Raw genomic sequence first — 25029 nt, forward strand, 5'->3', positions numbered from 1 at the left:
GCGGAAGCAGCTGTGCAGCATGGGAAGGTCAGAAGCCCATAATCCGCGGCCTCATTCATGCAAGATTAAAAACCTGCTCTGAGTTCTGATTAAGAACGCAGGGTTAGAAGATTAAAGACCAGCAAACAAAATGAAAGCAGTTAAAGCCCAATCCTGGAATTCATCAGAATACCAGAACCTTAAACAGTCATATCGTGAGATTAATGCAAAGCCTGCTGTATCTGTCTTGATGAATCTTCTGTGTCAAAGCCGAAAATTCCCCTTTTACCCTGAAATCCAAAAGATCTGTCTGTGTTGGCATTGTTTGTTTTTTTTCTGTCCTTTACACCATTTCAAGCTGCAAAATTCTAAAATTATTATGACATGACTCAAATTATTGTTGAAGGATTTTTTTTTTGTTACATATATTTATTTAAAAAGATAAATCTACTTTTTTCTTAGTACCGTAATTTCTGTATATCTAATCCTTAACCTCTAGCAGACTTTGAACCTAGGACTTTAAGTGATGGAAGTAAGAAAGTAAAAGTTTGTTAAAAAAATATAAAAAGGTTATAATAACAATAAATAAATACCTTTCAATGTGACATACTGTTAAATAAGGTTCAAGCTGATTTTTTGTGAAGATATACCAAAAGGAAGTTTTTTTTTATATGCTTACTTTATTTATTGCACCATTTCTACCTAGCAAAGATGCCAACGTGACCAAAATTGTAATGTAAGAATAACACTCTTACCTTTTCCTTCACACTGGCAGTTAGCTTGTCAAGTACCACCACAACAAAGGCAAAGGAAATTGTGAAGATGCTGATTGAAGCTGGTAAGAGTATCATTGACCACACAATGAATAGAATCCTATACAGACATTAACTGAAAAACCACTCAGAGAGAAAAAAGCTATTAGTAAATCTACACTTTTTTAGACTTTGCAATAATGCACAGGAATTCTGTAATTAATATTGATATAAATAATAAATATTAAACAAATTAAAGTACATTAGTTCTTGCTATTCCTCACAATAAAGAAATAAACAGTGAACTGTGCAAATTTATAACATGAACATTTCTCCAGCATGGGTCAAGATACTATAAAATGACACAATACTTGAATCAATCCCAGTTTAAGATCCATGACCTCCTCACAAAGTCTTAAGCCGCTGAACTACTGTGTGCTCGCTGATTACATACCGAAGTGACTTTGAACTTAAGTTTGATGGTGGGGCTGTGCCCCATTCACAAGATTATATAAATGAGGTCCATAATACTGTAATCTCAAAGAGAAATGAGAGAAAGCAGGGGACATGCTGACCCTAGTTAGCTAGAAGCCTGATATGCAACAGTCAGATTAACAGCTGCTTGAAGTGTGACAAATTACACTCTAGTTGGTGTTTAGACATGACAATCATCCCGGTTACACTGTGAACACTACATGAACAAATTAAAGAGAATATAAGTGAAGCATTTCTTAGAAGTGATTGCAGGAGTTGAGATTATTTAACATGACAAAGTTTCAAAAGTTTTTGGGGAAACGCAAGAAGCCATACAGATAATGTTTTTTTTGTTGTTGTTTTTTCTTGATTCGAAAATAACTTGATGGTTTTATGTTTCCACAGAAGAAAATGTCGCCTTATTGTTATTTCCTTTCCAAATGTAACATACACAAATATTTTGTATTCAGCTGGAAAAAGTTGACTGCTCTTTATGCCTATGCCGGATTTTTGTTTGCATTAGCTGGCAATTAATTGCCAGTTAATGCAAACAGAAATCTTCAAAAACTGGTAGAAACAGTACAGCAGTTCTAAAACCAGGTTTATTCTTGATCAGGATATTTCATTCATTTGGGGGAGTCAAGATGCTTACTGCCAATTCTGCTCATTGAACTAAGAGCTACAGATTATATTAAATTGGAATCAGCAGCAAAACTTTCATCTGTCCAATGTTATGATTGCAAAGAAAAGCTTGAACACATTATTTGGTTGCCTATAATGTTTCAGGTGTTATGAATTAATATTCTGATTGCCCATTGGATGGAATTTGTCTTCTCTTCATGCCTATGCCTGATGTATCTTGATTACCAAGATCCTGAGAGTAGTATTATTTTTTTCACACAAATCTCTGTATTTTCATGCTTTAAAAACTATTTAAGCAATGAAAAAAATGTAGGTTACCTTCCTAACAGACTGACTTAACACAGGAAATTTTCAGATGGATTAAAGGTGACAGGTTGAAAATAAGGTTAAATGTCTAATGTATTTCTAAATGGCAGCATTCTTTTAATCACAAGTTTGACAATGCACCACAAAACATTTGCAAACATTTCAGATTTCCCTAGCTGGAAAACTGGGTTCATTTGTTTTTCTCTGACCTGCTTTAGTTCTATCCAACACCACAAGGAGTTGATTTTTCCCCTTTTCTTTTCCTTCCCCCAAATCACCAGCAACTTTCAGGGAAACTGTTTAGATCCTCTGTTGTTGTTGTTTTTTTTTTGTTTTGTTTTTTGAGAATTCCAGGTTTTATGAAAACATACAGATTACTTTCCCATTAATTTCTGGATAATGTCTGAAGTGATTACTATTTAATATTAAGCTTTCCTGAAACTAAATCTGTTGTAAAGCAAAGGTGGAATATTTGAGAAATTATCTGATAAGTGCAGTGACAGATCTGTGATGTTGTTGGTTTGTTTGTTTCTCTTCCAAAGACCCAGTGAATGTTGTTAGAGTGTGTAGGATCAAGGATTCTTTGAAACACCAGGACATTTTGAATGCAAATCTGGTGTATTTTGCCAGCAATATGAAAATAGCTTGTCATTTGAGCATTCAACAAGATGAGTATCCAACACACATACATACCTATTAGAGTTTTGTATTAATACCTCTTATTCGTAAAAAATGAAACAAAAAAAGTCGAATATTAAAAGGTGTAACGTTCTCATACAACTTTAGTCATCCCAAATCAATTTCAACACAACAAATCTTGAATAGGCATGTTCATAAACTTCATATTAGACAAAAAAATGTAAACCAACTTCATGAACAAGTATTTCACTGAACAATCATTCATAAACAGTTTGAAAACAACAGTCAACGAATAAGTTCATTTCTGTGCAATGATGCGCTAAGATTTAAATCCTCCCAAACACACAATATTTGAAGCTACTATGGCAGAAATAAAATGTTCTCAAGCCTCTCACTTCAGACGAAATGTGACAGCATAACAATAATGCTTCTGACATGCAGAACAATGTTACATTGCATTCCAAAAAATATGGCCAGCCCAGATAGTCAAGTAACACAACTCATATGATTTGTTTTCAGATAAAGGGATTCTAATAAAAACTTTCAATCAAGACTAACATCTTTGTGTTCGCTACGTTAAAAACTACTAAAACATTGTTAAAAACATATTCTTTGATTGTAGCAATGCAGTTTTTAAGTCTAGGTTTAATTGGACTTATATTTTTTATTATTGGCTTTCTTATAACCAAAGTCCTGCAAAAGAATATGATAACACAAAGTTATAGCAGGTGCATTAAAGTCTTTGAGTCCCATATTATGTTAATATTTGTTGTGCCACTCACACTGGCCAACACTCACCTCCTCAATGTCCAAGTTTTTTCTGGATTTGTAAATAAATTCTCCAATTGCAACAAAAACTGAGAGGACTAGTCCGGCTGCCAACACTATAAAGATTCCTCCTATGTTCTCCACACCCAAAGCACTGGCCTCTTTGCTGTCCTCCTCTGGACACCCATTCCCTCTCCACCATTTCTCCTTCATCATATGCAACTTTCCTTCTTCCTGAAGCTGCAAGATGGCGATGGTGACCTTATCCCGGTAAGGGGAGCCTGGAGCAGAACACAGCAGAATTATGCTGATATAATGCTTTACTTTGCATAATACTGTTTATTGGACAAATGTTCTATAGAACTTTTCATAACCTTGAAAACTTGTCACATTTTGTCGTGTTACAAACACAAAGTTCATGAACCAACACATAGCAGCGCGTAATTTTGAAGTCAAAGGAATATGTGTGATGATGTCCAAATGTATATCATATATATCATATATATCATAAAATCAGAAATACTTGATCTGCATTTACATTCAGCTCACCTAATTTAATACTTTGTAGAATCGGCCTTTAATTCAGTTAGCATCCATATCACATGCTGCTGTCAATACCATGTTTCAACATGGTGATGGTGTATTACAACATGTCTGAAAAACATCATAGAGCTTCAAATGGTATTTATACTGAGATGAAATTACATCTAGGTGGACTCCAGTTGCTCATTCGGTGACTTTTGAAGGCTAACCTTAATTCATAGGGTTACTATAAGTCTAAATATGTAAGCACACCACACTTTACAGATCTTTATTTAGAAGCAACTTTAAATATTATTCCTTTCACAACAGCAATGTGTTAGTGTTCTTTTTCTTACAGGTGTTATTAGTCTGCTGTCTTACCAATTGGAGTTCCCACACCGTAGCCCTTAGAATCTATCAAGCCTCCAATTTGCGTGAGGTTGCAGTTGCGCTGGCTGATATACTCGATGCTGGTAGACTCCATCAGAAGAGCATAGTCTGTGGTGAGGACCCGCTGAATCCCTTCCCGGTTGTTTTTCACCAAAGCTGTGTTTTTCCGGCTGCTCATAAATGCCCACATTTTCTCATAAGTTGAGATCTTAGATTTCTGTTAAAAACAAAATTACAATTTGTGTACGAGGGAGCAAACATGTCACATTCATTTCAACAATAAACTACCCAGCTGCTGTACTTAACTTTATGTATCTAGACACATCTGTCACAATAAGTTTTAGCATATATAAAAATGTACCTTGAAAAAGGTCATGGTGGACCCATCTCGCACTGCACCATACTCTATCTTTGTTTGCTTGGCCAAGTCATCTGCAGAGTCAATCGGTGAGTCCATTCTCTCCACAGTGAGGAACGCAGCCAGATTGGCAGTGTATGAGGAGATTATGATCAGTGTGAAGAACCACCATATTCCTCCTACTATCCTTGTTGAAAGAGCCTTAGGCATTAATTCAGACCCTGGTGGAATAGTAAGACATATTAGATCATCCATCCACAATTAAAACAGTGATGAAACCTGGAGTTTTAGCAGAAACTCCAGGTGGTTTTGCTGTGAAAACTACATTAAAAATATCATGCAGTTCCCTCCAAACTCATTGGCCCACTTACAGATATGCAAAAAGCTTTATCAAATGATTATGTTTTGCAGAAATGCAATTCCGCAATTTCGTTTTTAAAAGTCTAGGGAAGAGCAATGATACAGGGCAAAACATAGTGTTTAGGAGATCTCACATATCTTTGTGAGTAATTAATTCGCAATTTCATACCAAATAACCTAATATGTTTTTTTTTTGGTTTTTTTTTGGACAGTGGGAAGAAGCCGGAGTACTGAGAAAGAACCCACGGGGAAAACATCTTTGCGGAAAAAAGCCATGTTAAGATTTGATTCCAGGGCCTTCTTGAAACAATTTAACAGTGCTACCAACTACTCCACTGCACACTGTACTGTGTGAAGTGTGCTGTATATCAAAAACATTAATAAGCATACCTTGCTGCATAAGTGCTCCAACTCCAAACCAGACACTGTTGATTAGGGTAAAGTTGTTTTCAACCACATCTGAGTCTGGATTGCAGGGGTGAGGGTTGTACCATTCATAAGGAGTGAACCTGGAGATCATAAATTAAAACAGAATGAAATACAACACAAAGCAACCACAAAACTTACATTTACTCTGATCCTTTATTGTTTAGTGAAACATCCCATTGCTAAATTATATGCCAGTTGGATATTGGTTGCATCCTCATGATTATATCTCTAAAAATGCTGTAACCATACAAAATTGTGCTTCTTTGTCCATTTGTGCATCACTGTGTGAAAAAAACATTTTGAATTTGAATAATTAGGATAAAACTGAACTCATAAATTAACTGATTTCTTTTCAGACTTGTGTAAGAATACCTGGCGATGACAAACAGCACACAGCTGACTCCGAGGCATGCCAGTAACACATACATCCAGATATCAGGAGAGAGTGGGTTGAGAAAGGAAAACACTCCAGGATTTGTGCCATTTGGTTTGTGGTAGAGGATGCTGATTCCTAATGTCATGAAGGGCTTGGAGAAGTCTATCACCTTTTCCCTGACGTAGGTAATGGTGAGAGGGGCCACAGCGAGGTCAGCCACCTGGGAACAAAGAAAAGCTGCACATTCAGGTAATGTTACAGACCTTTTGTCATTCCTATAGGAAAAGATATAATAGAGTAATACTCACATGATCAATAAGTTCACGCACCATGCCGTTCCACTCTCCCTTGTCATTCTGTGCTCCGTATTTTCCATCTGACACCAGTTTTACCTCATAGGAGAAGCCCAAAATGTTTGAGAGCTCTTTGAGTAGGTCAAGGCAGTAACCTTCAAAGCGGTCATTCCCATATAGTGGCTTGTCTGATTTTTTATACATGACATAAGGATTTTCCTGGTAATGGACACAAGGGATGCACTACTTTAGTTTGAAAGATTCTTATGGTAATCAAATGTTACCTAGTGATAAACTTTATTCTGTTCCTACCAGAATAGTAGTGACAATGAGGGTCCTGTTGGCCATCGAATCTGTGACATTTGTGGAGGAGTCCCTGTTGGTTTCTGTTAAATTAAGGCCTGTCTGGGAGTTCCAGATACCAATCTGTAAAGAAGAAGAAAACAAAAACAACTAAACCAAAAGAAGAGCCATGATGTATAACTAAATCAACTAACACACAATCAGGGAAAACCACGCAGGAGAAAACAGAAACACGTACAGATACAGTGGAATTCCAGACAGAATTTTAAACATGTATTTTCAGCATGAATCCTATTTTGATTTTGAGTTTTCAATTATTTATTTTGACCTGTTCTTTCTTTAGGGTGTAATTATCACACTGCATACAACAGTAAAGTTATTATGTTCCTGTTGATGTGGATTTTCTCTAAAACATGTGGTCACAATTATAGCCATTAGCATACTTCTGACCTGAAAAAAGCTTGTGGTTCCTTTAGGGCAAGCTAAGTGATAATTAACCTAATATTAGGGGGTCAGGAGAGAGGCAGGAGGGCATTAAAATTATTGGAAAAAAAGCAACATTAATCTTTTGAGAGGATCCTGACCTCTACTCAGTTGAAAATGTAAGCACTAAAAAGCTGGGTTCATAGCTGCAAAACATAACAATTTAAATGACAGCCAGCTTGTTGATTGTCTCTAAAAGTGAATGTTAGAGGTTTAAACTAACAAAGCTACATTTAGCCAAATATTAAATGGGGTGTGTGTTTGTGCCTAAATATATAGTTTTGTCCCTTTTTAGATTAGAAAAACATTATAATAAATTTAAATGTCTGCACTCAATATTGTTGGTTTTTTTAATCACCACAGCTGTTAAATAATTACCTCCCACCCCTTGAGGGAAAAGGACAGTTATTGAATTATTGTGACATTAATCCCCATGATGAATGAGTGAAAACTTCTGACCAGAATAGATGCTGTTAGCAAGAGAATAAATAAAAATACACCAGAAGGAAAGGTTTGGATTTTTTTGCAAATTGAAAAATACAGGGAAGGAAACAGAACAAAATAACTAGGAACAAAACAGCCAGAGCAGAAATGTTAAACATTTCTTTCCACCAGTTCCCCAAATCTTTTTATGAAAAAGAGAAAACATCACAGAAAGCACAGGGATAATCATTAAGTATTATTAATATTTTAGCCTGCCAAGGCAGCTAAAATACAGACCTTTTTCCACACTTTATGCAGGCGGCTGCCCGTCATTGACTTGCAAAAATAATAAGGAGAAAAGAAATTTATCACAGAGCCCTGTGCTTAACTCTGAATACAACAATGGATGTTAATTCTAACTTCAAGGTAAGTTTTCAATTAGTTCTAATGTAATTTTTCATTTTTAATTGTTTGAACTTGCCTAAAAGCTTTTAGGTGTTATTATTCCATTTGCAGATAACAAACCTCTTACTACACTGCCATAATGTAGTGTACTATTTTAGTGAGCTTAAAGGAAGGTCAAAAAATCTGAAAGGTTCAATTATTTGCATTACGGTATAAAAATATTTGACAAATTTCTTCATGTGAATTATATTTTAAACACGACATATTAAGGTCTATGTTTTCATTAAATTTTTACTGAGCAAAAAAATGGTTGAAAACCTGTTGAAATAATATTAGTAATCAGAGACAAATGTGTTGTTGTCATAGTGTCAGTTAATAACCTAATTTTTTTTTATAAAGTGTGCTGTGGCAAAGTATTTCTAGATTTCTTTTGTTTTTGTCTTTTTGTCTTAGATCATCAACAAGGTCTTAATGTTAGACAAGAATAATTTGATACAAATGAAAATATGACTTGGATAGAGAGAAAAGCCGTGCGATTTAAAACTTTGAAAAATGCCAGTGTTGATCACTAACAGTACGTTTCAGAGGGTTCACCTTCTCCAAGCCATCTTCCTTTAGGCTGATCACATCTAAATCAAATTCTTTGCGCAGACCTTCTGTCTTGTTAATGGCGATTTGTCCTGTCAAACCGTCCCATTGTGTCTGAGGTAAAAGAGAGGACAGAAAACACAAACAGTTTCTCTTTTGTTTTATGAATAACTGAAAAATCAAGCCCAGAAAAAAAATCTGAGAATATTTTTTAGAGAATTAATAATTAAGCAGAGAACCACATTGAACAAATGTACTGTATTTTAATAAAGCATTTATTTCTTCTGGAAGAAATAAATGTTTTCAAAAATTGATATGTGTATAATTAATCTACATCATTTTTTACTTAGTGAAAAGATTTCTGAAATAAAATAACTTTTCAATATTATTCTGATTTATTGGAGGTCTTTACAGGATTGTCCTTTATGAGAGTTCTTCAGAAGAATCAACTGTTACACATACAATGTTTGATGGTGTTTAGGATGAAATTATTTTCAAGTTCTGGACTGAACTTGGAGCAATGAAGCTATAGAGAAATAAATAAACTTCTAAAACAATTTTTTATGTAAAAAAACACCAAATAGTTGCTTTGGTTTGTTCTTGATCAGTTTTATATTCCCACTTACAAATGAAAAGCTAATTAATAAAAATAAAAAATAAAATAAATAAAAAAAAACAACCTTGGATTAAACAATAGACGGCCATATCATGTTTCATTTAATACATTTTAATTGACATGAGAAGTCTGGCTTCTACCGTTAAATTGTCACGATTACCACAAGATAGACAGGATGTTCTTAAAACATTCTTTAATTATATTTGTCTCATAGTGGTTGTATCATCTGGTCTTAAATCATGTGGGAAATTTTTTAAAATAATATTGAATAGAGTAAGGACAACAAGATAATATACTGTCCCAATTATCAATGTAAAGACAGGTTAAGAAGAGGAAAGGGTGGTTGTTTTTATTTAGTTTTAATCGAAGTACTTTAAGCAATAAAATTGATTGGAGGATGGATGGATGGATGGATGGATGGATGGATGGATGGATGGATGGATGGATGGATGGATGGATGGATGGATGGATGGATGGATGGATGGATGGATGGATGGATGGATGGATGGACAGAGATAACTCACGTCCTTCAGCAGGTTCATGAAGCGCGATCCGAAGCGCCAGGGTTTGTGTCGGTGGCACTGCAGGGAGCTGACGGTGATCTGTGAGGTGCGTTGTGAGGCAGCAGCCACCATGTAAACAGCATCATACATCAGAGCCGCCTCCGTCTGGAAGAGAAACATATCCATCATCATAATCCATCTGCGGGATCACAAATCGCATGCCGTGCACTTATCACGTCAGGACTGTTGATGCATGTGCACGGCCTCATGTGGTTCTTTGAATCAGATGCAATCACACAGAAAACCACAATCACTCACGGTGAGCACAGTTTGGTGTTCAATTTTCACACTGTACACACCGTCAGAGACCTGTTGCATCCACTGCATGAAATAAAATGAAATTAATCTCAAAAAGATATTGTGCAAAATGACTTTTTCTTTATCCTGATTAATTGCTGAGAGCCCCAGGGTGCTTCATATTATAGTTTTTTTCTGTAATCTGGTCTTGAAAATAGACTTCAAATATATCTCTGGTCAAAACAGTCTTCCTGAGCACGAATAGCTTATTATATTTAGGCTGTTGTTGATTTTCTTTAAAGTATAGCTAGACCTGAGGGGCACATGTTTGCATTTACTACACATGTTCTCTAATCTACAAATCCTCTGTAGAAGAGTCTTAAATATATACAAACCCTCCACAAATGTGTGGATTTCAACCACATATTTCTTTTTGGCATCAACAAGCATTTGGTATAATTCTGGCTGGATAATGGATCACATTTTTTGGCATTTGTAGTAGAGTGCTTTTAAATTGATTGGTTTTCTGGCACAGGTTTGACTTTTAAATAAAAGTACAATTTTCAATTTTTCAGTACGGTTAAGGTGGGGATTTGGGCAGGCCAGTTGGTAGTTGAATGTTAACCTTTTTTATCCATTTAAAAATCTGTTTTTATGTGTCTGGAGTCATTGTCCTGTTAGAACAGCCAGTTAGGTCCATGTTTTAACTATTTGATCAGAAGAAAGGAACTTAGTTAGAAAGGGTAGGCAAGTTGTCCGTATGCCTTCCACTCTGAAATCAGTATCATCAAAACTGCCTACGTGGATAAGCCAAATGTCTTCTGGAGAAAATGTTAAAGATCAGATAAGACAAATATTTCCCACTATGAAAAATAATTTAAAAAAATAATCAAATACTGTATCACAGTTAAAACATTTGCATGTGTCAACTGTGGTGGTGGTGGTTTTATCAGGCTACAAAATTGTGTGATGTCCCTGTAACTTGCTGAGAAGCATTTATTGAATATGTGTGGGATCTAAGCATATATTTAAATACACAATCATTGATCCTAATCAGGGAAAGTAAACTGTTCTAATAAATCAGGCCAGTAACAAATGTTATTCCCATGTATATGTTGAATGTCTGTAGGCTTCTACCCAGATTTGTATGCCAGGTTAAACTTACAGTCATCATTCCTTCCATCATTCCAGTCTCGACTTTGGAGGGAGCCTGCAGTCGCTCCATGGCCCACCTCTCCAACACCGAAGCCACTCTAGGATTGTCCACGTTTAGCAACCTAAATCCCGTCATGTTGACCCCACTGTAGCGGTAAGGCTCCAGGTCAAGAGCGAACAGGTCCTGTAAAATTCAACAACTGGGTCAAAAGTTAAGAATCAATACAATGTGCATTAAGTTGAATTGAAAAATGTCATGTTTTCTTTAACTAAAGGCTTTCAAACATTAATTTCTGTGTAACTAATTTATATAATATGTTTCACTTTAACCCCGCCTCTCGCCCGGAACGTTAGCTTTAATAACCATAAAACAAAGCTTTGCCATACATCAGGTCATTTATGGACAATTTTTTTCTTACCAATGTGGTGAAGAAGTAGTGATAATATTCAGTCATCATTCCCATAGACAGGATCTAAACAGATATAAAGACAGTGTTCAGTTTTCCCTTTAGTTACACTTTTTACAGGGATGAAGTGAGAATAAAACATAGTCTTTTTTACTTTTTAGATCAAACCCAAACCACAATTTTGATCATGCATTCATTTACTTTGATTCATTTTGTGCTATTTGGATAGTTTGAATTAACATGAATCCCAGTGAGTAAATGTCATAAATTTGTTCTTTTCCAATTAATCTGTGCAATGTCTCTTCCTGGATTGGAAGTAGGAAGTAGGATTTCTGAGTAGAATTAGACTAATCTTGCTCAGCAAGTGTGTTGCTGTGGTTAAACCCAAAACCACAGCAACACATGTCACTTATATTTGAGAATGTTAAATAAAACTTATATCTGTAGCCTGTCTATCTGTAAAACTTGATTACCTGCTTTAGGACGTCAGCTGATGTTTGGTAAGAGCAGTCAAAGATGACAAAGAACTCCTTCCCCTTCTTCATTTCTTTCAGCAGGGGTCGGGCATCTTTGCTTCCTGATGGCAGCTGCCGGATCTTGATTTTGATTGTATATCTGGATGGAGCTTTGATCAACTCTTGCAAACGAATCAGACCTTTAAATTAAACAGCAGACCACTATTATTGGACTATACACATTTCAGTGGCACTAAACCAAGAAGTAAATAATATTTATCTATCCTGTGGTGCCCTACAATTCACTTTTCTATATCTTATCAGGAGTTACAGTCCAACACAATGTGTCATATTTTGTTGAACAGAGAAACAAAGAATACACATATTTTGCATGTCATTTTTACAAACAGAATCCGGAAAAAACATAGTTGGGCATTGGTATTTACAGCTGTAAGCCTTTAATTATGTCTCTGCCAGCTTTCTACATCTAAAGACTGTTGTTGCCCATTTCTCTTTGCAAAATGGCTCAAACTCAGCCAGAGTAGATGGAGAGCACCTGTGAACATTAATTTTTAAGTCTTGCCACATATTCTCCATTGGATTTCGGTCTGGAGTATGACTGGGCCATTCTAACAAATCAGTATGCTCTAAACTAAGCACTGTTTCAAGCTTTTGGTGTATGCTTAGAGTTATTATTCTGATGAAAGATAAACCTTTGCCTCAGTTACATGTCTGAGGAATAGAATCAAGTTAGTATTATAGTACCACTCACATGTTTCACAGTACATGAAAGATTGGCTTTTTCCTTTCTAGTTTTCCAGAAAGGCTACATTTCTTGAGAGTACCAAGACTGCTGCAATATGAATGTGAGAGAAATATAATAAAACAGTGACCCAAAGAAATGCAGCCCATTTTATTTGGTGTCAGTTTGGTCCTAGAGCACAACAGCAATGATGACACCTTTCTAAAACAAACATATTTCTATTTGTTTAACAATCCCGTGCAAATTAGCAGATGCTAACATCTAATTTGATTGTAAACTACCGTTCTTTTTGGTCTATTTGTCAAGTAATAACTTTGACCGATTGTATTATTGCAGGTCTTTGGGATGACCTCTAGGGGGCAGTGATAGGAAATTTACGTTTGGAATCACACAGTAAAGGAAGTCGATGTTTGGAGTCTGTTTCTTGATTAGTTTTGTTTGGTTAGCATTACAATGGGTAAATTCAAATTAAAATGATATCAATACAATCCGTTTTTTGTACAAGTAAAGCCATAAAGAATGTCTTTTTATTGCAATTGTTGACCGTTATACAGCTAATTGCTATTCTTTTTTGTAGCATTAGAAAGTTGTCGAAGAATGGAGAATGTTGGACTTCCACTTTGGTAAGTTCTTGGTTGATTTTGAGATAAAAACTTGTTCGTATCAACTGAAATATGCCTGTAAATTCCACCTTATGAAAATATTTAAATAAATTATGCGACTTTCGCTATCGTTTTGCGTCCTTCTATTTAAATTGTTATGTTAATTTCGGTATAATTACTTCGTCTCCCTCTGGTGGACACGAGGGGAAACTACAAAAGTAACTTTACTGCATTCGAATTAATAAATTAATACTATTTTCTGGTAAAAGTGTGAAAAAGTGGGTTTCGTTTGTAAAAGTGGTTTAGAATAAGCCCATTATGATTAGGAGTTGTGCAGAAAAAAATTTAAGATTGCTTACAAGCTGATAGAAAAATGTGAAAATTGTCTTTGTGATTATTTTCAGAAGCACATTTTGGACACCGACAATTCCACGAAATGCCGGGAAACAGCGTTTGAAAAGTAAGCTGTTTATTTTAAAGGTAGGTAAGCTGTTTTGTTTGCTTTATCTTTGTGTTGTGTAATGCAGGATGGAGTTTAAACATTTCATCTTTATTTCTAGTACCTACTTTTATTCCCTATGAAGAGATGCTGTATTTCTCCTTGATTTATGTGCAATCGGTTTTTTTTAGTTGTGCTTTTGTGGTCTGCTGGTGAGTGACAAATGTCTGTGACAGTGGAGTGCAGTCACTCACAATGAAAGCCTGCGGGTTCAGAGTGTTACAGCTGGAGAGCGATGTGTTGCCTTTTAAGTTGTGATAAGTTTGATTGTACAGTTGCATATGACAGTAGCCAATTATTCTATCTTGTTATAAATCTGTAGATTATTCCTGAGACCTGTGGGGATCAGTTAAATCATTTTGCTGTTTCCTGTATTTTTAGAGTACATAATAACTGTTTAAAGTGGGTTAGTGTAATTCAGATTTTAAATAACGACCAAAAATATAGATTTTTGTTTTATTTTGGAATATTCTTTTGTTTCAAACATAACCTGAAAAGACCATTAATAAAACCTAGAGTAACTGTTTAGGAATTGTTTTCTCTTTTTTCCCCCTCTCTTATTTGTATTATAAGTCAATAAATAATAATAAAAGTACATAAACAATTAATAAATAGGAAATGAATTAGTATATGACAACCATCCATTGCATTTACATGCATTTTATTATTTTGATATTTTATTTATTTTGTACAGAAAATAACAATAGGAACAAAATATTTTAACAAAATTACTTCACAAACCTTTTTTCCAGTATTTAAAAAAAAATGTTAACTAAAATTACCTATATCGACTGATATCAGCTCACAGGTCCACAGCTAGATTTCACCAGATCACACCAATACATGTGTATGCTTTATTGTAAACCATTCCTTTGTGGATATGGTTGCATGTTTAGCATCGTCATCCTGGTAGAAACTGAACACATTTGCCTTAAGCTCAGGACTTTTGCAGTCTCTGTCAGGTTTCCTTCCAGGGTTGTCCTATTAGTTCATCTCAGAGGTTTACCACCTCTGCAATTTCCAAAGACAATTTGTTGGAATTGACTTTATTTAGGTGTTGTGGTTGAGTAGAAATGCACATTTCAGATTGACAAAAAAATTAAAACCATTGACCATTTTTCTTTAACTTGACAACTGTGCTACTTTGTCTATTGCATAAAATCCAAATGAAATGCATCAACGTTTGTGGTTGTAATATACCACAATGTTAAAAAGTACAAGAGGTATGAAAAACATTTTCATACCTCTTATTTTTGTGCATATGTCCTTTTGACTCACCAGTCGCATCCTCATAGACCACAGTGACTGCTTTCCACTTGTAGAACTGCACTATGTCTAACACAGCTCTGCTGATGGAGGCGTATTCAGGGTGGAGGTTAATGTAGAAGCTATCTTTGTTGTCCACTGAGGGGTGTTTCCATCGGGTCTGGATGTGAGGGACTTCCAGTGCGTTGCAGATAGACTGAACAGCACTGACAGATGAGCTGTGAGATGGACCAAACACAGCGCCAACTCCCAGAGCCAACTGGTCACATGCTGGAGGAACACATGGAACAAACAAATAGCCATCAGGGTCAAATTCATAGTTCTGCCTAAACTGTAAAATGAGTAGGGAGCGAACGATCCTTACCTCTTCTGGAGGCTTCAAAACTGTCGAATAGATTTATTCTCTGGATGTCGTAGGTCAGCGTGGTGTTTGGCATTAAGGTCCGGTTCCTGTTTATGTTAGTTACAGCAAATTTAAAGGCCAGTTCTTCAACGCTAATTGGTTCATTTTCAAGGGTCTCAAAGATGCCCCCTGTAAGAGAGAAAATATAGGTTGAGAACCTTACGAAAATCTTATTAGGTATATCTCACCATTGTTACCTACACAGTATTTACATTTCGTACCATTGTGTTTGTTTTTTCCCTCAGTTTGAATTGAATTCTCACAATTGCATTAGTTCAGTGTCATGTTTATTTCTGCCATGTAATACCTACTAAGAGTCCTGCAAGAGATGACTGGATTTAGTTTCATTCGGCTCAGAGCTTGACCCTTCATGACGTGAGCTTATTTACATAACCTGATTTTCACAAACTGACACAATAGCTTTCAAAACAGTATCAAAGGATTGGATAAGGTCGATGTACCAAAAGATAAATTTTTTTGCAGTCCAGTGGAAGAGAGAAAACATCTTGGAGGTTAACATCTCCAGCACTAGGACAACATTCGAGATTGTAAAGTTTGGAATCTTTGCATATACATACATATAAAGTATAAGATATACATATAACAGCAATATTACTTTTTCATCCATTTAAGCATAACATTTCTTCCTGTTATGGTACATACTGAATTTAGACATGTTGGCAGCATTGTAGGAATCTCAGACTCATTGAAGGGACGCTTATTCCCCTTTGGAAATGTATACAAAGACTGCTGTTTCATATATTAATGGAATGCTTCTAAAAAATGGCTGGATTGGATTGAATTTTCTTTAAAAAAAAAGTATTTCATAACATCAGCAAAGGTTTACAAAACCAGAGATGGCAAACCAGTTAAAAAAACAGATCAGTGCATCTCTAGCCATAATGAACACTTTAAAGAGACAGAAACTTTACTCTGGATCTTTCAGTATAAAAACCACTGAAAGACTGCACTCCCTCTATCCCCCCAATAAAAACATTCTAAATATATTTACATCATCACAATTTGTAAACACTAAATATTATTTCTTTACTTAATTGACATCCACATTGTCTTCTTTATTTTCTGCAGAGTTATCTTTCATCAACTGTGACTGTGCGCTCCTCTGCCTCAGGGAGGAGGGGGTTGTTCCAGTGTTTGGGGGAAAAAAAATCATTCTGAAAACTGTCCAAATCTTAATCCAGCCTGCTGCCCCAGAAACATGGCTGCCCTGGCACAGCTGGCAGTATACACATACGTAACTCCGGCCAGGCATGAGTACTACATAAAATATGTAGATAAAAAAGCTCATGAAGAACATTGAGATTAAGGCCAGGGAAATGTTGAATTGTCACCACTTCTTGTTAGTGAATTATTTTAAAACATATAGGCCTTTCGAGGTGAGATTTATGAAAAGACACTAGAGATACATCTCTAGAAGTGCATTGAAAAGTAGATTTATTTCAGTAATTCAATATAGAATCATCACATACAGAGTATTATAGTTTATTTGCTTATTTCAGTTGATTGTTATGGCTTACAATTAATAAAAATCAAATTGTTTCCCAGAAAGTCAAAATATTACACAAGACTCAAAAAAAAAAAAAAAAAAAAAAAAAAAAGCTCACAAACTTGAAAAGGTTTATAAATATTATGTTATGGCTTACACAATCATGGAAAATACTCCTCATTTGACAGTTTTCCAAAAAAACTATATAAAAATGGAAAAGTAAGTGGAAGGAAAAGTTGTGGTAACATAAAGGTAAATAATTAACAAGCATAAGGACAGCTTTGTGAGTATTGTGAGGCCTAGCCTATAAAAGAGTTTAGGTAGATTCTGGTAGATAGTAAGTGGGTAGATTCTGAAGGCGTGGGCTTTTTCGTGGAATGTAACTCCAAATTATTTGTGGAATTTTTTGTAGAGCATATCAGAAATATGCAAAAGAAAATACAACTGAGAAAGTTGGCATAGTTAGGCACAATGCTAGTTGACTTGCTGTTGGCTGATGTTTTGCAAAGCAACCAATCTTGGGATTCTATTTATTTTCCTTGGTACTAATTGGCAATTCCCCCATGAGTGGCGATATGGAAGACTGATATTAGCTTCCACTGGAAACTGTTTCCTCTGTTCATATTAAGTGTTTTTGGAAGATTTAAATTGTTTGTAACTGGCTGTAGTTCCTAAACCTTACTAATATTGGTGGCCCACTATTTTCCAATTGTTTGAGAGTCTGAAGGTTTGATTTTCTTAATTTTAATCTTAAAGACATAAGACTCTCACATAAAACTATTATATTCATTCTCCACAAAGTGACACATTTATATTAATAAAACAGAGAGTAAAATATGGTAATTTAAAGTTAGCAAAGTTCAGAATTGTCAGCTTGTAATTATTTTTCAGAATAACCTCAGATAATAAAGATTCAGTTTTGATGTTGAAACTAGCCTGACTTTAATGCAGAGGACACAGACGTAATAGGTCATTGCCCTGTTGAACACTCTTTGAAGAATTGCCTGTGAAATTGTAATTGATTTTGGAAGGAGAGAGTCCTTTAAAAAAGCTCCCCTTGAGACCCTGATTGTGAATGACCTTTTTCTTCGGTGTAGCATAGCCTGGAACCCCAAACTGAGAGACCCTTGTCCAGACTCCCTGTTCACTAAAAGCATGCTTGAAAGTGCCAATCCTAATTATGGTCACCAAGCCTCAGAGAGCAGCTGCTGGGAACTGTTAAAATCCTTAATTCTCTGTCCACTGGAATATACAATTCTCACAATACGTGCGATGCCTATCATCCTCTAAGTGAAATGTGGGAGCATACTCCTGAGATGGTTTTTCATATGTGTAAAACAGGAAATAGGCCTGTTCTTGACCATCTGCTCCATTTTGTTAGCCATGTGTGCCAAGGCTGCAGCTTTATTATCGCTCCAGAAACAAAACAATCCAAGTGGCAGTCCCACAACAGGATTTTTCCTCATATTTGAGCACTTTAAAAAGCATCCATTATTAGCAAGGAGTGAAAATAAATGCTGCTATTCAAATATGTTCATTCACATTTTTTAATTGCAATCCTCATTTAAAGAATCTCCCTTACATTTTAGCCAAAAATGTCTTATTTATAACAAAACATTGATTGCCAAACAATATTGATGACACAACAATAATTATAAAGGCCTGAACATTTTCATATACTTTTGTTGTCAACAAAGGACAAATGTATCTGATTTGTTTTCCTGTTTTCATTTCTTCGCTGAAGCTCAGTGGAAAGGCACAGAGAGAGAACGTAAATTATTTTTCCTTCATTTCCGCTTGAGTCAAGAACTTTAGCTTTTTTGCTAAGTGTAATGAGTTTCTGGATTTGAAGAGTGCAAAAGAGAAGATTAAGAGCCATGGTTATTTATCCTGAACATGAGGAGTGTTGGGCTAAGAAATCAACCCTGTTCCACATCAGCACATATGCAGAAAATGTTCTCTGCAAAAAACCTAATATCTAGGATGACACACATCATGAACATTAGATGGCAACATCTAATACAAGTTCCTCTTGTATTGTGAAAAACTATTTTCAAATGAGCTTATACATGCATGGTGGTGAGAACTTGGAGCTTTCGATTATTAGACTATGCAAATTATTCTGCTTGTATCAACCAATAATAATTATGTTTGTCTCTGCTTTAGGCTACGACAAATGCTCTCCAATGAGACTGGGTAAACGTTGTCCGCAAAGGCTTTTCATGATTGCCCCTGACTTCTGGAGAGAATATTTATAATATGCAAAAGTGATTCAAAAATAGTTTTCCATATCTGGAAATTGGTTAGCTTTAAAATACGTTGGTGCAAACTACAGTAGAAATTATTTATCTGTGTAGTAGAAATCCTTCATACCACCAACAGACTCAAACAAGCTTACAGAAGTTACAATAAGCAAATACAATCCAAATAAATGTGTAGTCATTAAAAGATTGTGACTGATATGAAGAATGAGTGACACTATAACTAATCTGTCCAACTTGTTCAGCGCGGCTTTTGATTTTAAAATGATTTGTGCGGAGTAGATGCAAATCATTGAATGTATGATAGGAATTTGGTTGCATGCGGGATAAAAAGAAACTGTGAAACATATTTCCATGACCCAATTTAAGGTTTTAGCTACATGGCATGACTTCTATACATTTTGCAATAGAGTAGAATTGTTCATTTTGGTGCAACAATTTTGTCAGCCGATTATTCAATTTTTTTTTTGAATAACTAACAGAAGCTTATTATTAAAATTTGTATTTTATCTGATACAAATTTGATGTAAATCAAATTAAATGCTGCGACTTAATGTATTTATAGATTTCCTTTTGTTAAATGTATTTAACAAATGGAAATAGTCAGATTATTCAGAATTTGTCCTTTTCACCCAGCAAAGCTGATAAAGGAAAAGTAGTCAGATTACAGTTTTGACCTGTTGATTGATGCACAGAGTTTTGTCCCAAAAGCTGCAACATAAAAAGACAATCATAATACCTACAATTTTTAATGTCTTTTTTATAAACTGTCACAATAGACTAATATTCATTATGTGTACTAAGAAAAATAACATGAGAAGTAAATATTTCACCTTCTCTGTTTAGTGTTGACACATGGGGCAGTCAAATAAATTACTTGTTTATCGCTGTATTTTGCTATCTTTATCTGTTTAGAAACTAAAGAATAAAAAATAATGTTCAAAAACAAAGTATAGGTTAAACATTGCTGCACAGTATTACGATTAATGAGCTCTGGAAAAATCTGTTATTGCTGCCATTAATAATTTTATAGATAATATTTAGGATCATTGCCCTTCCATTTGTTTGCTAATGGACCGAATAATGAATGCTAGCAGGTCACTAAGATAACAGATTCTGCTCTGGTTTCTGGCAGATTCTGATAACCTTTAGGCAGTGTTTGTTATGGACCTCTTTTCCTTTCTTTTATAAGAAAATAACTATAATACCAATGAGTTTTATCACTCTGGTCGTAAATTTATAGGTTACCTTGATGAATTTGATTTTGTGACTCAGAAATATCTCTTGAAGGGGAGTCTTTTTAAGCGCAGAATCACAATGACATAGTGTTGTCTTTTTCTTCTCCTCACCATTCTGGGCTGCTACCCAGTGAGAGCTCCTTCCCCCCCAGCCCTTTAACGCCACCACTCCAGCATGGGTTCATGCCAGACTGTGAATGAAGGAGGAGGTCCTAAACAGTCTAGTTTGCTCGTTTGATGTGGAGCACTGAGGTTTCTCTGTTTACAAGATAGTTGCTCACAAGCCCACGAGCAAAAATATTATCCCCATAAATAAGCAAATCTTGTGTCATCTGCATAAGACACAGACATCAGAAAAATAAATCTTAAATTGGGAAATAAAGTGGAAACCAGGAGCTGCTGCCTCTGCTCTCCCCAGCGATGAGATTCATGTGCTGCCTAAGTACCATATTTGGGGAAGAGACTTTTCTGCATAAAGAAGATTAGTATTAGTTGTTTAAGGGCTTGGGGGGAAAAGATTTACCATTATTACCAAGCCCAGTGAAAAGAGTGAAAGCCGGTCATATTCTAAACACTTGCCAAGTTAGCAAAACGTTAATTGAGTCAAGCCACACACCATATGGGGGAGATTAAGAAGTGTGGGGGTCATGCAGAGAATGACAAAGATTAGGTGACCTCGGAGAATGATAGACGATTGAGAGAGATTAACAATACTGAGCTCAGCTGGAGAAAGAGGATGATAGCGAAGGCCTGATAGCAATGATAGTTATGCGACTCCTCAATTATATAATATTAAAGTCTTAAGAAGTTAAAGAAATTGAGAAAAACACAAGCGGTGCCCGTGGCAATAAAAGCGGAGAGCAGGGAGTCCTGAAGTCGAAATTTTAAAAAGCTATATTTATGATGCAATCTTCTAACCCATGGGAGGAACAAAAAACTAATGGCAGAGAAGAAAAGAAGTAGCAATCCTTAATTTGCTTGCAAACACCAGCTCATTGTTGCAGAGTTGCATCAGAAATCAAAGAGGAATAATGAAACAGGAGCAATGGGATCCACTTGAGGCTAAAAGAGGTTGAAGGAGGGCTGGCCTGAGGTACAAGTGAACTCTGTAACAGCTGAGGGTCCCTTGGTTGCTTTGGAGCCCCTTGCCCCAAAAAACACTTAAGACATATTGCCAAATGTGTCGTTAGTTCACTGACATGTGAAATCCTTCTTAATTTGAAAATCATGTTAACAAAGTCCTACTTTTAAGCTGAGCTAATAATTTTTTCTTTTTTTTTCTGAGCTGGAAAAACATTTCATTCTCACCTTAACTGAGTAATTACATTTTTATCTGTTTGAATGTGAATGTAATAGAAAAAGAAGCACAATCATGGACAATGTAATGGTGGGTAAGTGATGCTGTTAAATTAAATTATGCTTAAAACCTTGAGCCGGCTCTGGTTTTCAGTATAAAGGCTGCTCACTTTTCTGTTTTGTCTATTTCACACTGCTATGCTACAAAAGTATGTTTGTCTTTTTTCTAGAATATGCTGTAAGATTCAACGGATGATTAACTAATTCATTCATTTCACTGCAGGCTATAATGTCAACATGATAGCATAGGAATGAGAGAAGGACATTGGCAAACCAAAGTGGATTAGCATGATTTTGAATAAAAAAATTATGTCATTGACCAGCCAACAGCTGTATCTATACCAAACAAAAGCTAGTTATGCTACAATGTCATTGTGTTTTACATAAACATTGATATTTAACTGATATAAATTCTTTAGTAATTCTGAGGTAACGCTCAGAATTTTATCACATTTTATTGACAGCAGAATTTTTTTTTTTACTGTAATTAGAATCTGTCTTTATGTAAGTGTTATGATTGATTTTTGTTCATTTCTCCTCATATATAAAACATGCAATATAATAATGCCACAAAATGTCCTTTATTACATTTTAAATTATTGAACAACCTCCAGGCTCGTTGGAAAAACAATGAAAAGTCATACACTAAAAGAGCTAATGAGTGCACAGTGGAGATTACTTTTAAAAATGACTCTTTATAACTTACCAATTCTCAGGACTTGCTGCGAAGTGAGCCAAAGCTCCCCCATAAAATACACCAGTGAAAATAACAGTCCCGTTCTTTTCACCATGGTCAGTCCTCCAAATTTGAATTTAACATTGAGATCAAGTTGTTTTTTTTGTCCTCAGTAATTCATGCTGATAACTTGCCAGTCCTTGTATCCATGGCGAAAATAAACTGGAATCCATCCCTCATCCATTCCTCGCACATTGTGAAAAGCAAAACAATCCCAATGATAAAACATATGTGTCACAGTTTATAGCTGTAGTTGCCACTCATCAAATTTTTTTTCCCATTCTAGGATCTGTTATATGGCTCCATTCTTTTACTTTTCAGATTCATTCTCAAAGCAAATTTCTTATTATGTTTTCCCGGTGAACACTTGAGTTGTAAGCTGCGACGGAGGAGGAGGAGGAGGACCGTGCACTGTGCTCCTTCTGTCAATTATGAAAGAATAGAAAACTCTTTCTGTCAGAAATTTTCAAAATAAAAGTTAGAGAATAAAATATTACTATACAAAAGGAGTCAAATCCTAACTCTGCTTTGAGATAATATTTCAGACAATTTCTATGAATTATTTTTATTTATTTATTAAAGAAGTTAAGTCAAAGTATACATTTCTGAAATGCTGATCTGTATTATGTAATTTTGGAAATCAGCCAAATATGAATGCTCTCTAATTTCATTCTTATCTCAATTGTGGACATTATTCTATTTTTTGTAAAGTGTATTTATAATTGAAGATGTAAATTTGGATGTTTATTTTCGGATATTCAGATTTGGAACTTATTTTGATTTTCAGCTCGGGGTTATTTTTTTAGAACTTTTTTTTCTACCTCTACTTTTTAAATTATGTTAAGACTCTAACTATTATAGAAATATCTCTGCATTCACCCTGGCTTAGTTTAGCGTTTACATTAATGCTTTTATTCTGAAATCAAGCCTGTCTTGTTTCTGCTCTAACTGCATGTGCCTTTGGCTGATTTGACAATGCTGAATACCCCCACCACTACCACCACCTCCACCCCACACAGTCGCTCAATTGAGGGCACAGCCAAGCCGTTGATCTCCAAACATGGATACGTCCTGAAGATTAACTTCAAATCTGGCAACATTCGACCTCAACAACATCTTTGCTTTGGTACACCGAGGAATGATTAAATCTTTGCTTCAGTCCTGATGGAAATGCAAATTTAATCCGCAAACTGCATGGAGATGCTCCCGATAAGATTAACTATCTCAGACTGCTTATATGACACCGTATTTAAGTTAAATGCAACATGTTAGTGTTACTTTATTTCAATCTGCTTTATTCCTTAAAACAGTGGTTTGAGAAAAAATTTTGTTAGACCCATTGGTCCTGATACATATTTGAAGCCTTAGGGCTAAAATGCTTGTGCCTCATATATAATTAGATGAAAACACAAATACATGAGGTATATATATTTAATTTAACCTGTGGGTAATTAAATAATTGTTAGATGAAATCATAATTTTCTGACTTAGGCAAAAATCCAAATTTAGAAGAAAAACAATTTCATCACATACTTGTGTAATGTATAAACCTGTTTGATATTTCTAAATTATTTCTCTTATGTGTAGTTTCTATCAAAAAATAATCATGGAATACAGTGGATGAAGAGAAGTATTCCTCTAACACGCGTTTCATAACATTTAGAGATATAAAACCATGTATCCAGGCTCGCATCGTTTTCTTTTGGTGTCATCTAGTGGTTTAAGTTTGGAAGTACAGGGGTGGTTTCTAGATGCATAATTATTGTATTTTTGCATACTTTTGTATTTCTATTAGAAGAGTTATAATAACTTACTTTTGACAGTATGATTTTATAGTACAGTATAACAGTATAATGTTAAAGTACATATTAAAAGGCAATTTCAGCAAGTACTAAGGAATTGTGCATAATCTTCTGAATCTAAAAAAAAGACAAAAACAAGTCTAAAGTGCTGTTTCTTTATTCTGGCATTGATTTATTCTGGTGACCTTGGCATAAAACAGAAAAAGTTTAATGTAATCAATTAAAACGATTATGTTATTTTTATGCAATCAATACAAACATCTGGTGTCTATTTTATACCCCATAGTCTGAGGCAAATATACGGATTGTTTTTTCCAATAAACGTTGATTGGGTCAAATGTATTGTCTGTTCATATTATAACCATAAATTCACAGTTTGCGTATGCAGTCTAAAACTTAGTTCTATATACATTAAATTATATCATAGATCATGTTTACTTACGAATGAAACTAAAATCTATAAAACAGTGTTTCATAAAGATTCAGAAATGGTAAATAAAAATAATACAGAATAGTTTTGTAAGACTGTCAGATCATGAATACAACTATTAAAAGCACAGGAACGCCATAAAATCATATGTTAACTATAACGGTAAGCAAATGGATAAATCACCCTACATTAAATCACCTTGACCTATGTTCAGATCGTGTGCATATTTTTTTCCTGTAAAAT

The 25029-nt window shown here is 35.1% G+C and overlaps 1 protein-coding gene and 1 long non-coding RNA gene across 3 annotated transcripts; one reads left to right on the forward strand and one right to left on the reverse strand.

The window, feature by feature from the left end:
• Positions 1–1181: 1181 nt before the first annotated feature.
• On the reverse strand, positions 1182–22934 carry LOC122833027 (glutamate receptor ionotropic, kainate 1). 2 transcript variants are annotated; one of them, XM_044120323.1, is made up of 16 exons: positions 22525–22934; positions 15418–15585; positions 15066–15323; positions 11942–12123; positions 11481–11534; positions 11072–11245; positions 9631–9774; positions 8497–8604; positions 7795–7833; positions 6601–6714; positions 6304–6507; positions 5992–6215; positions 5581–5699; positions 4834–5051; positions 4464–4689; positions 1182–3841 (listed from the first exon to the last, which is right to left on the reverse strand). In XM_044120323.1, exons 1-16 carry the CDS (start codon positions 22607–22609, stop codon positions 3552–3554), a joined length of 2607 nt encoding a protein of 868 aa, XP_043976258.1. In that variant the 5' UTR covers positions 22610–22934; the 3' UTR covers positions 1182–3551. The 2 variants fall into 2 exon arrangements, with proteins under 2 accessions (XP_043976258.1, XP_043976259.1); XM_044120324.1 differs by lacking the exon at positions 7795–7833.
• LOC122833028 lies at positions 13133–24641 on the forward strand. Its single transcript, XR_006370925.1, has 3 exons — positions 13133–13309; positions 13693–13768; positions 23574–24641. It is a non-coding gene; the product is annotated as an uncharacterized LOC122833028 (long non-coding RNA).
• Positions 24642–25029: the final 388 nt, after the last annotated feature.

This window comes from Gambusia affinis, linkage group LG06, assembly GCF_019740435.1.
Source record: "Gambusia affinis linkage group LG06, SWU_Gaff_1.0, whole genome shotgun sequence".
Taxonomy (NCBI): Eukaryota; Metazoa; Chordata; class Actinopteri; order Cyprinodontiformes; family Poeciliidae; genus Gambusia; species Gambusia affinis.

What these genes read in the sequence shown, in the direction of transcription:
- LOC122833027 (XM_044120323.1), bottom strand. Translation starts at nt 22,609, where the DNA reads ATGGTGAAAAGAACGGGACTGTTATTTTCACTGGTGTATTTTATGGGG. An exon ending in TGCGTGAACTTATTGATCAT is followed by an intron (nt 6,216 to 6,303) that starts GTGAGTATTACT and finishes CTTTGTTCCCAG; the next exon opens with GTGGCTGACCTCGCTGTGGC. An exon ending in CGGTGTGGGAACTCCAATTG is followed by an intron (nt 3,842 to 4,463) that starts GTAAGACAGCAG and finishes GTTCTGCTCCAG; the next exon opens with GCTCCCCTTACCGGGATAAG.